At 48.3% G+C, this 15,574-nt stretch overlaps 3 protein-coding genes across 3 annotated transcripts in view; 1 reads left to right on the forward strand and 2 right to left on the reverse strand.

The window, feature by feature from the left end:
- LOC134983916 (uncharacterized) overlaps window positions 1–188 on the reverse strand; it is a 29,524-nt gene extending 29,336 nt beyond the window's left edge. Inside the window, exon 1 of the mRNA XM_063949526.1 lies at window positions 104–188. Within this exon, the coding sequence (XP_063805596.1) occupies window positions 104–188 (85 nt within the window). The remainder of the gene's footprint in view (window positions 1–103) is intronic.
- LOC134983913 (oocyte zinc finger protein XlCOF6-like) overlaps window positions 1–15,574 on the reverse strand; it is a 127,435-nt gene that overhangs the window by 36,118 nt on the left and 75,743 nt on the right. The gene's annotated exons all lie outside the window — the stretch shown is intronic.
- Window positions 9,785–15,574, forward strand: part of LOC134983908 (zinc finger protein 420-like) — a 37,312-nt gene continuing 31,522 nt past the window's right edge. Inside the window, exons 1-3 of the mRNA XM_063949519.1 lie at window positions 9,785–9,866; window positions 12,596–12,744; window positions 15,254–15,445. The gene's annotated coding sequence lies outside the window, so the exon portion shown is untranslated. The remainder of the gene's footprint in view (window positions 9,867–12,595; window positions 12,745–15,253; window positions 15,446–15,574) is intronic.

The following is a 15,574-nucleotide window of genomic DNA, read 5'->3' on the forward strand; positions in this document are numbered from 1 at the left end:
AGCATCCACAAGGACGTCAGAGAAATGTGATTATCAGGTGATGTGTATATAAGGGCCCCCATACCTGCTCTCCCCTGTACAATACATGATAGTCTCCTCTTACCCAGTGATGTGAGGGGCCAGTGATTCTCCATCATCATGTCCTTGTATAGAAACCCGTGTTCCTCTATATACTCCCCCTCCTGCATGGAGACATAGACAGTGACATCCTGACACCTTATAGGAACCTGACACACACAGTGATACAGTCATCACCCAGACACGTCCCCCTGGTGTTACTGTATAATGCCCCATTCCCAGCAGTCACCCCTCCAGTCATCACCTAGACACGTCCCCTAGTGTTACTGTATAATGCCCCATTCCCAGCAGTCACTTCTCCAGTCATACCCAGACACATCCCCTGATGTTACTGTATAATGTCCCATTCCCAGCAGTCACCTCTCCAGTCATCACCCAGACACGTCCCCCGGTGTTACTGTATAATGTCCCATTCCCATCAGTCACCTCTCCAGTCATCACCCAGACACGTCCCCCGGTGTTACTGTATAATGCCCCATTCCCAGCAGTCACCTCTCCAGTCATCACCCAGATACGTCCCCTGGTGTTATTGTATAATGCCCCATTCCCGGCAGTCACCTCTCCAGTCATCACCCAGACATGTCTCCTGGTGTTATTGTATAATGCACCATTCCCAGCAGTCACCTCTCAATTCATCACCCAGACACCCCCCCTGGTGTTACTGTATAATGTCCCATTCCCAGCAGTCACTTCTCCAGTCCTCACCCAGACACATCCCCTGGTGTTACTGTATAATGTTCCCATCCCCAGAAGTCACCTCTCCAGTCATCACCCATACACATCCCCTGGTGTTACTGTATAATGCCCCATTCCTGGCAGTCACCTCTCCAGTCATCACCCAGACACATCCCCTGGTGTTACTGTATAATGTCCCATTCCCAGCAGTCACCTCTCCAGTCATCACCCAGACACATCCCCTGGTGTTACTGTATAATGTAATAATGTATAATATAGTGTGTTATCTGAACAGTTAAATAAACAGTTGAACAAACATTGAGCACCATCAAGGAAAGGTAATTTACTTAAACAACTTATTCCTAGACAACTTAACCCAAAATTATCTCACAAACGACCACAGCATGTTCATCAAACTATTGTTTCTTATTTCAATTCATGGAATTCTCACCAAATTGAACACATTCTACACTCACCCTAAAACTCACCCCTCTGTGCACATTACAGCTTCTATTCTCCACTCCCCTCTTCTAACCACTCATGAGCTTTATACTTACTTCTCTGCAAGTACTTTGACAACCACAATTGGCCACCAGAATAAACACTCGCAAACATCCAACAATATTTATCTCACTCTTCTGCTTTTATTAGCTGGTGCCATATCACCAAATCCAGGCCCCAACCACCTGTCCCTCTCACACTCAGCTATCTCATAACAACATAGAAATCCATCTAACCTCATAAATATCACGTGTCTCCCATCCCCCTCCAAGTCACTAAAATGTGGCTTATGGAATGCATGCTCTGCTTGTAACAAATTACCATCCATCCATGACCTCTTTATCTCTCACAACTTTAATCTGCTGGCTATAACAGAAACATGGCTCACACAATCAGACTCGGCCTCCCCTGCAGCACTGTCACACGGTGGTTTCCACTTCACACACACCCCCAGGCCTGGTAATTATAAAGGTGGTGGGGTTGGAATCTTACTGTTCCAATTTTTCACATACACTGTTCTACCTCAGGTTCCATCACTCGCATTCACATAATTTGAAGTTCACTCTATCAGGATTTTTACCTATTCTCTCTGCATTTTGCAGCTATCTATCGCCCTCCTGGGCAACTCGAACAACAATTTCTAGAAGATTTTTCTGCCTGGCTTCTGCACATCTTATCCTCTGACATCTCCACCATCATTAAGGGCGATTTCAATTTAGCTCTTGACAGTCCACAATCTGTTCATGCCTCCAAACTCTTCTCTCTAACCTCCTCTCTTGGCCTCACCCAATGGTCTGACTCCTCTACTCATCAGGAGGGCCACTGCCTTGATCTTGTGTTCACCAGGCACTGCTCAGTTTCTGAATTCATTAACACTCCTTTCCCTCTCTCTGATCACAACCTGATCACCTTCACAATCTCTTCTATTACTCTAAATTCTATGACACTAAAACCTAGCAAGCCTCCTAAGACCTGCAGAAATACTAACAATATACATTTTCAACAACTTTCCACTTCTCTGCAACAACTGCTCTCACCAATCTCTACATTTACCACACCTGACACTGCTGTATCCCACCTGCACAAGACCCTAGAGAGTGCCCTTGATGAAGTGGCTCCAGCTACCCATCACACTCCACGTAGGCTTAGATGTCAACCATGGCACTCTAAATCATCAAGACACCTACAAAAACTGTCACGTAAAGTAGAACGTCAGTGGCGTAAATCTCAGAATCTTCAGATATAAGACCACCTACCACTCCTATCATCAGGCCCTGGACACTGCCAAACATATTTCTAATCTCTCATCTCTTCTCATGCCACCAACCCCAAGCAACTTTTTAATACATTTAAATCACTTCTTTACCCTCCCTCACCTCCCCCACTAGCTACTATCAGTGCCTACAACAGCACAAACCAGTCCAGGTGGTTACTCCATATACCGGCCCTGTTTGAATGTTACCGATCAATCCCATGTAGTTTCTCCTCCATGCCTGGGGTGGCGCTCTCTGCTCCGGTGTTCAGAGTGCTGCTCTGTATCTGCAGCTTGATTAGTGGCTGCTGCCACAGCTGTGAGCAGCACCTGTACTCACTACTTAGGCCAGCCACACAGGCTCCCTGTTGCCAATTCATTGAGTCAAGATTGTTACAGCTCCTGGTCCTGGTCATGCTGATCTCTGCTGCTAAATCGACCAAAGAACTGCCAGTGCTCTCGTTCCCAGCGAGTTTCTCCGCAGTCTACCCCATTGTCTCCGGTGCTTCCAGCATTAACTGCTGCACAGCTTCCAGCGTTCTCAAGCAGCTTCTGGACTTTAATGTGTCTCGGTCATCAGCGTGCTGGGAGTCAGTGTCTGCATCAGTCTTTAAGTATCATTTTCAAGTTCCTAGAATCATCAGTGTCTCCAGTCACCGTATACTACTCTGCAAACCACCAGTGTCTTTAACCATTATTCTCAAGTTCCTGGAATCATCAGCGTCTTCAGTCATCGCTTACAACTTTGCAAATCATCTGTGTTTTCAATCATCATTCACAAGTTCCTTAACTCATCAGCATCTTCAGCATACTTGCCTACCTGACCCTCTCCATGAGGGAGAAAATGCTCTGTTCCTGGACTTTCCTGGTAATGTATGATTGCAACCACCTGTGGTGAAACACCTTTCTTATCAATTACCTGGCTCACCACAGGTGATGGCAATCATACATTACCAGGAAAGTCCAGAAACAGAGCATTTTCTCCCTCATGGAGAGGGCCAGGTAGGCATGTATGATCTTCAGTCACCATTTACAAGTCTGCAAATCACCAGTGTCTTCAATCATCATTCACAAGTTCCTTAACTCATCAGCACCTTTGGTCACCGTACACAAGTTTACAAATCATCAGTGCCATCCTGTGTTCCAGTTACAGTGCAATCCTGCAACCCTGGTACGTGCATACTCTACCACAGTCTACATCATTCTCATGTACTCAGTTTCCTGGCTTCCCATGTCTCCTCAGTTTTCCCTTTGTGTTCTCTAGTTATTCCTGCTTTATATTTATTGTTTACAGTTGTACGTTGCTTTAATAAACTAGTTATTCCGTGAACCTCAGTCCCTGCTAATATGTTTTCACACTGGGAGATCCAAACGAATTCTGACAATCCACCACGGGACTCTCACCATACGGCCTTATACAGCGGCCTTATCGATCTCGCCGCAACAGCGGTTCACATGCCGACAATACCAACAGCGCCCATATCCCAGGGCCAATCAGCCCAATGGTAAAGCTGTATCGGCAGCACAAACAAGGTACGAGTCACCTCAAGTCCCGTATAAGAGACGGGAATCCAAACTGCCCCCAGTCTGAAAAATTGACTATGGTTTATATATCCACCACGAGATCTTCACTATTTAGCGGCAATTCCATCCCAGCTGTGGACACGGTCCACACGCCGCTTCTATCAACAGTGTTACCATCTTGGGACCGTTACCCATACAATCCAGCTATAGTGGAAGAGGTGATTTAATCCTGGAGGAGAATATACATCAAGCGCATAACGGATTTTCCACCAATGGACTTGACGGTTCTCTTCTCATCAGTTCCGCGCCGGCACCCACCTGGACTTGGCATATAAACGTGTTTTTATCTTCCAGCAGTTGTTTTTAAGCCACAACGAATATTTTCTTTCCGGGGACGCCCGGTTGGATATATTGGTCATGTTACCACTGAACAATTACATTAATATATGTATTTGGATTCTAGCTGCTTTTTATATGAGTCTGTAAGTACTGTTAATTAATTATACAAGTGTTATGAAATTGCTACACAATTGTACAAGAATAGTTAATATTTAATAGCAATATATACAGATACAAAAGTATTAGTTATTTATAATAAAGTAATTTTAATAACTATTGGGACTCCATGGCTGTTATCTTGTTGGGTACAGTGTTTTGATATATGAGCGCCCCTATTATATTTCTTTTGTCTAGTCATTCCTAATAGGAGCAATACACAACTCCTATATATTGGTGAACGTATACCAAGCATTGTCCCCACCATTTCATTTTTTTAAAATATTTTTTCTGATTTTATTAAATTGATGCAGGCGCTGCAAATAATAGTGTTTTGTGTATCAGTGCACAAGAACTTGCTTCCTACTTCAAGGATAAGATTGATAAAATCCGAGATGAAATGGTATGCTCTTCCTCAGCCAGTGACCTGCTCAATTCCCTACCTGAACCCTCTGGCACTTTCTCTTCATTTGATCCCAAGTGAAGATGAAGTATCATCAGTCTTTCCATCCTCCTACTCCACTACCTCTCCTCTTGATCCTATACCCTCACAAGTCAGTAAAACTTTGTCTCCTGTGCTTATCCCAACCTTAACTAAAATCTGTAATCTCTCTCTCTACTGGTATCTTTCCTTCTCTGTTTAAGCATGCAGTGATTACTCCCAGTCTAAACAAACACAACTCTGACCCAAACACACTCTCTAACTACCGTCCCATTTCTCAGCTACCATATCCCTCCAAGCTACTTGAGAGTCTTGCCTACACTTGCCTTACACACTTTCTTAACTCCCACAACTTATTGGACCCACTTCAGTCAGGCTTTCATGCCCAACGCTCCACAGAGATGGCACTGACCAAAGTAGTGAATGATCTGGTCACTGCTAGATCTAAAGCCCATTACACACTACTCATTCTTCTAGATCTCTCTGCTGCTTATGACATCATTGACCACTCTCTTCTCATACAAATACTACAATCTCTAGGTCTTCAGGACACGGTCCTCTCCTGGTTCTCATCCTACCTATCTAATCGCTCTTTCAGTGTTCACTTCTCTGATTCTACCTCTTCTTCTATACCTCTACAAGTTGGAGTACCGCAAGGCTCAGTCTTGGGTCCTCTGCTGTTCTCAATCTATACCTCATCTCATCGCTGGGTGATCATATCATACAACCCATTAAGAACCTAGCAATCTGGTGGACCATTATGCAACAGGTAGCATCAATCCTTCTGTATCAATGCCTATTCCCCCATAGATTGTAAGCTTGCGAGCAGGGCCTTCCTACCTCTATGTCTGTCTGTTTTTACCCTGTTTTGTTCTATTACTGTTGTTCTAATTGTAAAGCGCAACGGAATATGCTGCGCTATATAAGAAACTGCTAATAAATAATAAATACAACACAGGCCGCTCCCCCTGTATACTATGACAGCACAGAAAGCTACCCCTGTATATTATGACAACACATGCCGCACCCCCTGTATACTATGACAGCACAGGAAGCTACCCCTGTATATTATGACAACACAGGCCGCTGCCCCTGTATATTATGACAACACAGGCCATGCCTTCTGTATAGAAAGAAAATACATTCCGATCACCCTATATAATACTAGTAACAAGACACCACAGGTCCCTCCACTTGTATATTGTGACAACACAGGCAGCTCCCCCTGTATACTATGACAGTACAGGATGCTACCCCTGTAATATGACAACACAGGCCACTCCTTCTGTATAGAAAGACAATACATGTCGCTCACCCTATATAATAAAAGTAACAAGACACCACAGGCCACTTACCCTGTATAAAAGGGCAACACAGGCTGCTCCCCCTGTATAGTAGGATGTCATAATCCACTACCCCTGTATAGGAGGATGCCCCAGGTCGCTCCCCCTGTACAGTAGGACAACACATGCCACTCCCCTGTATTTTAATACAGCTCCCCTGAATATTAATACAACATATGCCGCTCCACCTGTATAGTACAATGCCACAGGACACAACACCTGTAATGTCCCGTTTATTGAATTACAGTAACGGCGGGGTCTGCGCCACCTGTATCACGGTAACGGCGGGGTGTGCGCCCTCTGTACTACGGTAAGGGTGGGGACTGCGCCACCTGTATTACGGTAACGGCAGGGTCTGAGCCCTGTATTACAGTAACGTCGGGGTCTTGCGCCACCTGTATTACGGTAAGGGTGGGGACTGCGCCACCTGTATCACAGTAACGGCGGGGTCTGCGCCTCCTGTATTACGATAACGGCTGGGTCTTGCGCCACCTGTATTACGGTAACAACCGGGTCTGCACCACCTGTATTACGGTAACGGCGGGGTCTGAGCCACCTGTATTACGGTAACAGCGGGGTCTTGCGCCACCTGTATTACGGTAACGACGGGGTCTTCACCACCTGTATAACGGTAACGGCGGGGTCTGAGCCACCTGTATTACGGTAACGGCGGGGTCTGAGCCACCTGTATTACGGTAACGGCGGGGTCTTGCGCCACCTGTATTACGGTAATGGTGGGGTCTGCGCTACCTCTATTATGGTAACGGTGGGGTCTGCGCCACCTGTATTACGGTAACGACGGGGTCTGCGCCTCCTGTATTATGGTAACGGCAGGGTCTGCGCCACCTGTATTACGGTAACGGCGGGGTCTGCGCCACCTGTATTACGGTAACGGCGGGGTCTGAACCACCTGTATTACGGTAACGACAGGGTCTGCACCACCTGTATTACGGTAACGGCGGGGTCTGCACCACCTGTATTACGGTAACAGCAGGGTCTGCACCACCTGTATTACGGTAACGGCGGGGTCTGCGCCACCTTTATTACGGTAATGGCGGGGTCTGCACCACCTGTATTACGGTAACGGCAGGGTCTGCGCCACCTTTATTACGGTAACGGCGGGTCTGCACCACCTGTATTACGGTAATGGCGGGGTCTGCACCACCTGTATTACGGTATCGGCGGGGTCTGCACCACCTATATTACAGTAACGGCGGGGTCTGCACCACCTGTATTACGGTAACGGCGGGGTCTGAGCCACCTGTATTACGGTAACAGCGGGGTCTTGCGCCACCTGTATTACGGTAACGACGGGGTCTTCACCACCTGTATAACGGTAACGGCGGGGTCTGAGCCACCTGTATTACGGTAACGGCGGGGTCTGCGCCACCTTTATTACGGTAACGGCGGGGTCTGCACCACCTGTATTACGGTAACGGCAGGGTCTGCGCCACCTTTATTACGGTAACGGCGGGTCTGCACCACCTGTATTACGGTAATGGCGGGGTCTGCACCACCTGTATTACGGTATCGGCGGGGTCTGCACCACCTATATTACAGTAACGGCGGGGACTGCACCACCTGTATTACGGTAACGGCGGGGTCTGAGCCACCTGTATAACGGTAACAGCGGGGTCTTGCGCCACCTGTATTACGGTAACGACGGGGTCTTCACCACCTGTATAACGGTAACGGCGGGGTCTGAGCCACCTGTATTACGGTAACGGCGGGGTCTGAGCCACCTGTATTACGGTAACGGCGGGGTCTTGCGCCACCTGTATTACGGTAATGGTGGGGTCTGCGCTACCTCTATTATGGTAACGGTGGGGTCTGCGCCACCTGTATTACGGTAACGGCGGGGTCTGCGCCTCCTGTATTATGGTAACGGCGGGATCTGCGCCACCTGTATTACGGTAACGGCGGGGTCTGCACAACCTGTATTACAGTAACGACAGGGTCTGCACCACCTGTATTACGGTAACGGCGGGGTCTGCACCACCTGTATTACGGTAACGGCAGGGTCTGCACCACCTGTATTACGGTAACGGCGGGGTCTGCGCCACCTTTATTACGGTAACGGCAGGGTCTGCACCACCTGTATTACGGTAACGGCAGGGTCTGCGCCACTTTTATTACGGTAACGGCGGGGTCTGCACCACCTGTATTACGGTAATGGCGGGGTCTGCGCCACCTGTATTACGGTATCGGCGGGGTCTGCACCACCTGTATTACAGTAACGGCGGGGTCTGCACCACCTGTATTACGGTAAAGGCAGGGGCTGCGACACCTGTATTATGGTAATGGCGGGGTCTGCGCCACCTGTATTACTGTAACGGCGGGGTCTGCGCCACCTGTATTACGGTAACGGCAGGGGCTGCGACACCTGTATTATGGTAATGGCGGGGTCTGCGCCACCTGTATTACTGTAACGGCGGGGTCTGCGCCACCTGTATTACTGTAACGGCGGGGTCTGCGCCACCTGTATTACAGTAACGACGGGGTTTGCGCCACCTGTATTACAGTAACGACGGGGTCTGCGCCACCTGTATTACGGTAACGGTGGGGTCTGCGCCGCCTGTATTACTGTAACGGCGGGGTCTGCGCCTCCTGTATTACGGTAACGGCGGGGTCTGCGCCACCTGTATTACGGTAACAGTGGGGTCTGTGACACCTGTATTACGGTAACGACGGGGTCTGCTCCTCCTGTATTACGGTAACGGCTGGGTCTGCGCCACCTGTAATACGGTAACGGCTGGGTCTGCGCCACCTGTATTACGGTAACGGCGGGGTCTGCGCCCCCTGTATTACGGTAACGGCGGGGTCTGCGCCACCTGTATTACGGTAACGGCGGGGTCTGCGCCACCTGTATTACGGTAACGGCGGGGTCTGCGCCACCTGTATTACGGTAAAGGCGGGGTCTGCGCCACTTGTATTACGGTAAAGGCGGGGTCTGCTCCACCTGTATTACGGTAAAGGCGGGGTCTGCGCCACCTGTATTACGGTAATAGGACACTAGAGTGTCAGCCACCTGTACAGGGATAATGCAGCACCAGAGGCTGCTCCAGCTGCACTATAACAAGGCACCAGAGGCTGCTCCCCCTGTAGTACAGAACCTGACACCAGAGCTGCTCAGCCTATAGAATAATAATAATAATAATAATATCATTACCTGCTGCCAGACACAGCAATGGCTGCTCTCTGCTCCTGCTGCCTTGTGGGAATGATAGAAGGAAGGCGGAGCTCAGACCAGGGGAAAATGGCCGCCGCTCCTGACGTCACTACATGGCCAGGGAACCTATTGCTGCTGCCGGACTGGTCTACAAGAAAATGGCCGCCGGCCTCCTGCACTGAGGACATGTGTGTTAACATAGCTTGCATATACCGGGAATATGGGCGGGGTGTAGTAGCGGAGAACCCAGTAACCAGTAAGCAGCCTTTGCCAATCATGCCCTACTTCCTGCCTGTGCGTTCCACCTTACTTCCGGACTGTGCGGTCCACATGCAGGAAGTGAGTTTTCATCGACTGCTGCAGCCTCCCAATGTCCGTGGAGATCAGGTAATGACGTCTTACTGTACAGGGGGAGCAGCCTGTGGTGTCCTGTCATTATTATTACACATGGGGAGCGGCCTGTGGTGTCCTGTTATTATTATTATTATTATTATACAGGGGGAGCAGCCTGTGGTGTCCTCTTATTGTTATTATACAGTGGGAGCAGCCTGTGGTGTCCTGTTATTATTATTATTATTATTATTATTATTATTATGTCAGCTGCAGAGCATTACTACACCACTGGCAGTGTGACAGCTGCAGAGCATTACTACACCACTGGCAGTGTGACAGCTGCAGAGCATTACTACACCACTGGCAGTGTGACAGCTGCAGGCTGAGCCCCACATTGCCGTCCCCCCCAGCAGTCACGTCACTATAATGGTGTAAGATGTGAAATGCCCGCTAGGAGGCGCCACACGTATAACGACGGCCATCTGCTGTAGAGACACCGGGTTGTATTATATAATGCCGGTATCAGAAGAGAGTGACGTCATGTATGTAACAAGAGTTTCTGCAGCAGCTGTGCCTTGCGTTTACTATTATTCTATAGGCAACCTATTATTTTGTATACGTGCCGGCAGCCGGGCTGTTACTGAGCCCCATGCTGTGTGCAAATGTGGGGAATACCAGGTAGCGCGCTATCCAAATGATGCAACAAAACATAAAAACAATATAAACAGTAATATAGAGCAAAACATATACTAATGGGTGTTACCCTGAGGTGTATGATATCTCTGGTATAAATAATATACACAATGAGTATACACAAAGGTATCACTGATAAGATCCATGTAAAAGGAAAACGCTGATCCTTCTACATAGGAGACTCTCAGAGGTTTTGTCAGTCTCTTATAGTAAATTAGCAGCGCACAGTGTGAGTGAGAAGAAATCCTCCAGCTGATATGGTTCATACAGGAATGTGTCCTGAACCAGAATGACCTTTATATGGTAATTGTCCATCCGCTTAGTTCCGGTGTAACAACAAAGTGAGTCACATGTGTATAGATGTGATGGTGGTCAGTAGTCACTGCACCAGTGTTGGTAGTCCTTGCGGCACAAAGTTAATACTGCAGACCCGCTCTTGTGTGTAATAAACAGTGTTTTTCATTATTTTTTGTTGCATCATTTGGATAGAGCGCCTACCTGGTATTCCCCACATTTGTCTCTTTGTATGAGGAGGCCGGCTACCCCTCTCCAGGTGGCTGCTAATCCTAAGGTGTATACCATCACAGACCTGCCCAGCGCCAACATGCTGTGTGCGCTGCCAACATCTGCACCCATGCAGCAAGTAGGGGAGGGCAGCATCTATAAGCAGGCACAGAGAGAGCGTCAGTTACTCCTCCAGGGGGCTTCCTTGCTCACCCGCCTCAGGGGGCTCCCAGCAGCTCATCCTTCCTAGGCTGCAGAGGGTGTGGGTAGGGGGCAGGGGGCTGCGGGTCTAGCATGGCAGGAGCCTCTGGTATGGGAGGGCCGAGTTATAGTCTGCAGGCAGCTGACACTGTACCCCGCTCGTGGCTGCTGCTACTGACCCCGTCCAAGCCCCAACTCATGTTACTACATGCGGCTGCTCCCCTGTCTGTTTCCGGCTGCCTTTCCCCTGTCTGTCTTCGGCTGCCTTTCCCCTGTCTGTCTTCGGCTGCCTTTCCCCTGTCTGTCTCCTGCCGCCTTTCCCCTGTCTGTCTCCAGCCGCCTTTCCCCTGTCTGTCTCCAGCCTCCTTCCCCCTGCCTGTCTCCTGCTGCCTTTCCCCTGCCTGTCTCCAGCCTCCTTCCCCCTGCCTGTCTCCTGCCGCCTTTCCCCTGTCTGTCTCCAGCCGCCTTTCCCCTGTCTGTCTCCAGCCTCCTTCCCCCTGCCTGTCTCCTGCCGCCTTCCCCCTGTCTGTCTCTTGCCGCCTTTCCCCTTGCCTGTCTCCGGTCGCCTTTCCAGGAGACCCTGTCCCTTCACAGTGTACTGAACATCAGCTCATTGTGACTCCACCCACAATAGCGCTACACTCTAGATCAGGCCCACTATGCAGTACAGCCTTATGGGGCTGGGTCACAGGAACCTCGGAGACACTGACCAGGACTCTATGGTTGTGGGGAAATAGAAGATTAAATGACCACTCTATTCCACATTTACTATGTTACTACATGCGGCTGCTCCCCTGTCTGTTTCCGGCTGCCTTTCCCCTGTCTGTCTTCGGCTGCCTTTCCCCTGTCTGTCTTCGGCTGCCTTTCCCCTGTCTGTCTCCTGCCGCCTTTCCCCTGTCTGTCTCCAGCCGCCTTTCCCCTGTCTGTCTCCAGCCTCCTTCCCCCTGCCTGTCTCCTGCTGCCTTTCCCCTGCCTGTCTCCAGCCTCCTTCCCCCTGCCTGTCTCCTGCCGCCTTTCCCCTGTCTGTCTCCAGCCGCCTTTCCCCTGTCTGTCTCCAGCCTCCTTCCCCCTGCCTGTCTCCTGCCGCCTTCCCCCTGTCTGTCTCTTGCCGCCTTTCCCCTTGCCTGTCTCCGGTCGCCTTTCCAGGAGACCCTGTCCCTTCACAGTGTACTGAACATCAGCTCATTGTGACTCCACCCACAATAGCGCTACACTCTAGATCAGGCCCACTATGCAGTACAGCCTTATGGGGCTGGGTCACAGGAACCTCGGAGACACTGACCAGGACTCTATGGTTGTGGGGAAATAGAAGATTAAATGACCACTCTATTCCACATTTACTATGTTACATGTGCAATATGTTTTATGTGTTATATTAATACCAGGAACTCCAGCTGTGGGGAAAGGAGTCTTTATTACACATCACACGTTCTGTATTATCTCTGATTGACCGAGGATGGACAAGGACAGTAGTCACAGGACTGAGAGGATAATATAAATCACCCTGGAAATCATCTACCTGCTGACTGGGGAGGTGAGTGGATCTGGGAGCGTCACAGTGACCTTAAATCTATAGTAATAATACAGGGACATGACTGGGGAGGTGAGAGGATGTGAGAGTGTCACAGTGACAGCACTTATATCTATAGTAATAATACAGGGACATTAATGGGGAGGTGATAGGATATGGTAACATCACTGTGACCATATATCTATAGTAATAATACAGGGACATGATTGGAGAGGTGAGAGGATGTGGGAGTGTCACAGTGACAGCACTTATATCTATAGTAATAATACAGGGACATGTATGGGGAGGTGATAGGATATGGGAACATCACTGTGTCCTTATATCTATAGTAATAACTCAGGGACATGACTGGGGAGGTGAGGGATTCTGGGAGCACTACAGTGACATCACTTATATCTACAGTAATAATGCAGGGACATGACTGGGGAGGTGAGAGGATCTGGGAGCATCATTGTGACCTTATATCTATAGTAATAATACAGGGACATGACTGGGGAGGTGAGGGGATCTGGGAGCATCACTGTGACATCACTTTTATCTATAGTAATAAAACAGGGACATGACTGTAGACGTGAGGGGTACTGGGAGTGTCACAGTGACATCACTTAAATCTATAGTAATAAAACAGGGACATGACTGGGGAGATGAGGAGATCTGCGAGCGTCACAGTGACATCACTTATATCTATAGTAATAATACAGGGACATGACTGGGGATGTTAGGGGATCTGGAAGTGCCACAGTGAGATCACATATATCTCCTGTAATAATACAGGGACATGCCTGGGGAGTTGAGGGGATCTGTAAGTGTCACAGTGGCATCATATATCTCTAGTAATAATACAGGGACATGGCTGTGGACGTGAGGGGTACTGGGAGTGTCACAGTGACATCACTTAAATCTATAGTAATAAAACAGAGACATGACTGGGGAGGTGAGGGGATCTGGGAGCGTCACAGTGATGTCACTGTTATCTATAGTAATAATACAGGTATATGACTGGGGAGGTGAGGGGATCTTGGAATGTCACAGTGACATCACTTATATCTATAGTAATAATAAAGGTACATGACTGTGGAGGTGAGTGAATCTGGGAGCGCCACTGTGACCTTATATCTATATTAATAATACGTATGTGACTTGAGAGGTGAGGGGATCTGGGAGCGTCACAGTGACATCACTAATATCTATAGTAATAATACAGGGACATAACTGGGGAGGTGAGGGGATATGGAAGTGTCACTGTGATGTAACTTATATCTATAGTAATACTACAGGGACGTGACTGGGGAGGTGATGGAATCTGGGCGCGTCACAGTAACCTAACCTATATCTATAGTAATAATACAGGGACATGACTGGGGAGGTGAGGGGATATGGAAGCGTCACTGTGATGTAACCTATAGCTATAGTAATAATACAGGGACATGATTGGGAAGGTGAGGGGATCTGGGAGCATCACATTGATGTCACTTTTATCTATAGTAATAATTCAGGGACATGACTGTGGAGGTGAGGATATCTGGGCGTGTTACAGTGACATCACTTATATCTAAAGTAATAATACAGGGACATGACTGGGGAGGTGAGGAGAACTTGGAGCATCACTGTGACCTCACATATCTATCGTGCTAATAAAGGAACATGACTGGGGAGGTGAGGGGTTCTGGGAGCACTACAGTGACATCACTTTTATATTAATAATACAGGGACATGACTGGGGAGGTGAGGGGATCTGGAAGTGTCACAGTGACATCACATATATCTATAGTAATAATACAGGGACATGACTGGGGAGGTGATGGGATCTGGGAGCATCACAGTGACCTAACTTATATCTATAGTAATAATACAGGGACGTGACTGGGAGGTGATGGAATCTCGGAGCATAACAGTAACCTAACTTATATCTATAGTAATAATACAGGGACATGACTGGGGAGGGTGAGGGGATCTGGGAGTGTCACAGTGACATCACTTATATCTATAGTAATAATACAGGGACATGAATGGGGAGGTGAGCGAATATGGTAGCGTAACTGTAACATCAATTATTTTTAGTCATGATACAGGGACATGACGGGAGGTAGGGGATCTGGGATTGTCACTGTGACATCACATATCTTTTGTAATAATACGAGAACATGACTGACGAGGTGAGGGGATCTGGGAGCGTCACTGTGAAGTCACATATCTATAGTAATAATACAAGGACATGACTGGGGAGGTAAGGTGACCTGGGAGTGGTACAGTGATGTCACTTATATCTATAGTAATAATACAGGGACATAACTTGGGAGGTGAGGGAATCTGGGAGCATCACAGTGACATCACTTATATCTATAGTAATAATACAGGGACATGACTGGGGAGGTGAGGGGATCTGGGAGTGTCACAGTGACTTTACTTATATCTATAATAATAATAATAATAATACAGGGACAGGACTGGGGAGGTGATGGGGGGTCTGGGAGTGTATATATTGATATTTGATGTCTCCTCCATTACACAGGATTACACAGTAGTGAAGAAGACATCCAGTGAGTGTGAGATACTGAACAGCCATCCCCGTGTGTCAGGAGGACTGAGTAGAACCCAGAGCCCAATCACGGTGCCTCCACCTGACTCACTAATACATGAGAGACACAATGACCAAAAGATCCTGGAACTCACCAACAAGATCATTCAGCTGTTGACTGGAGAGGTGACTGCTGGGAATGGGGCATTATACAGTAACACCAGGGGGGGTGTCTGGGTGATGACTGGAGAAGTGACTGCTGGAAATGGCCATTATACAGTAATACCAGTGGATGTGTCTCGTGATGACTGGAGA

This window comes from Pseudophryne corroboree (genome assembly GCF_028390025.1).
Source record: "Pseudophryne corroboree isolate aPseCor3 chromosome 3 unlocalized genomic scaffold, aPseCor3.hap2 SUPER_3_unloc_29, whole genome shotgun sequence".
Classification (NCBI taxonomy): Eukaryota; Metazoa; Chordata; class Amphibia; order Anura; family Myobatrachidae; genus Pseudophryne; species Pseudophryne corroboree.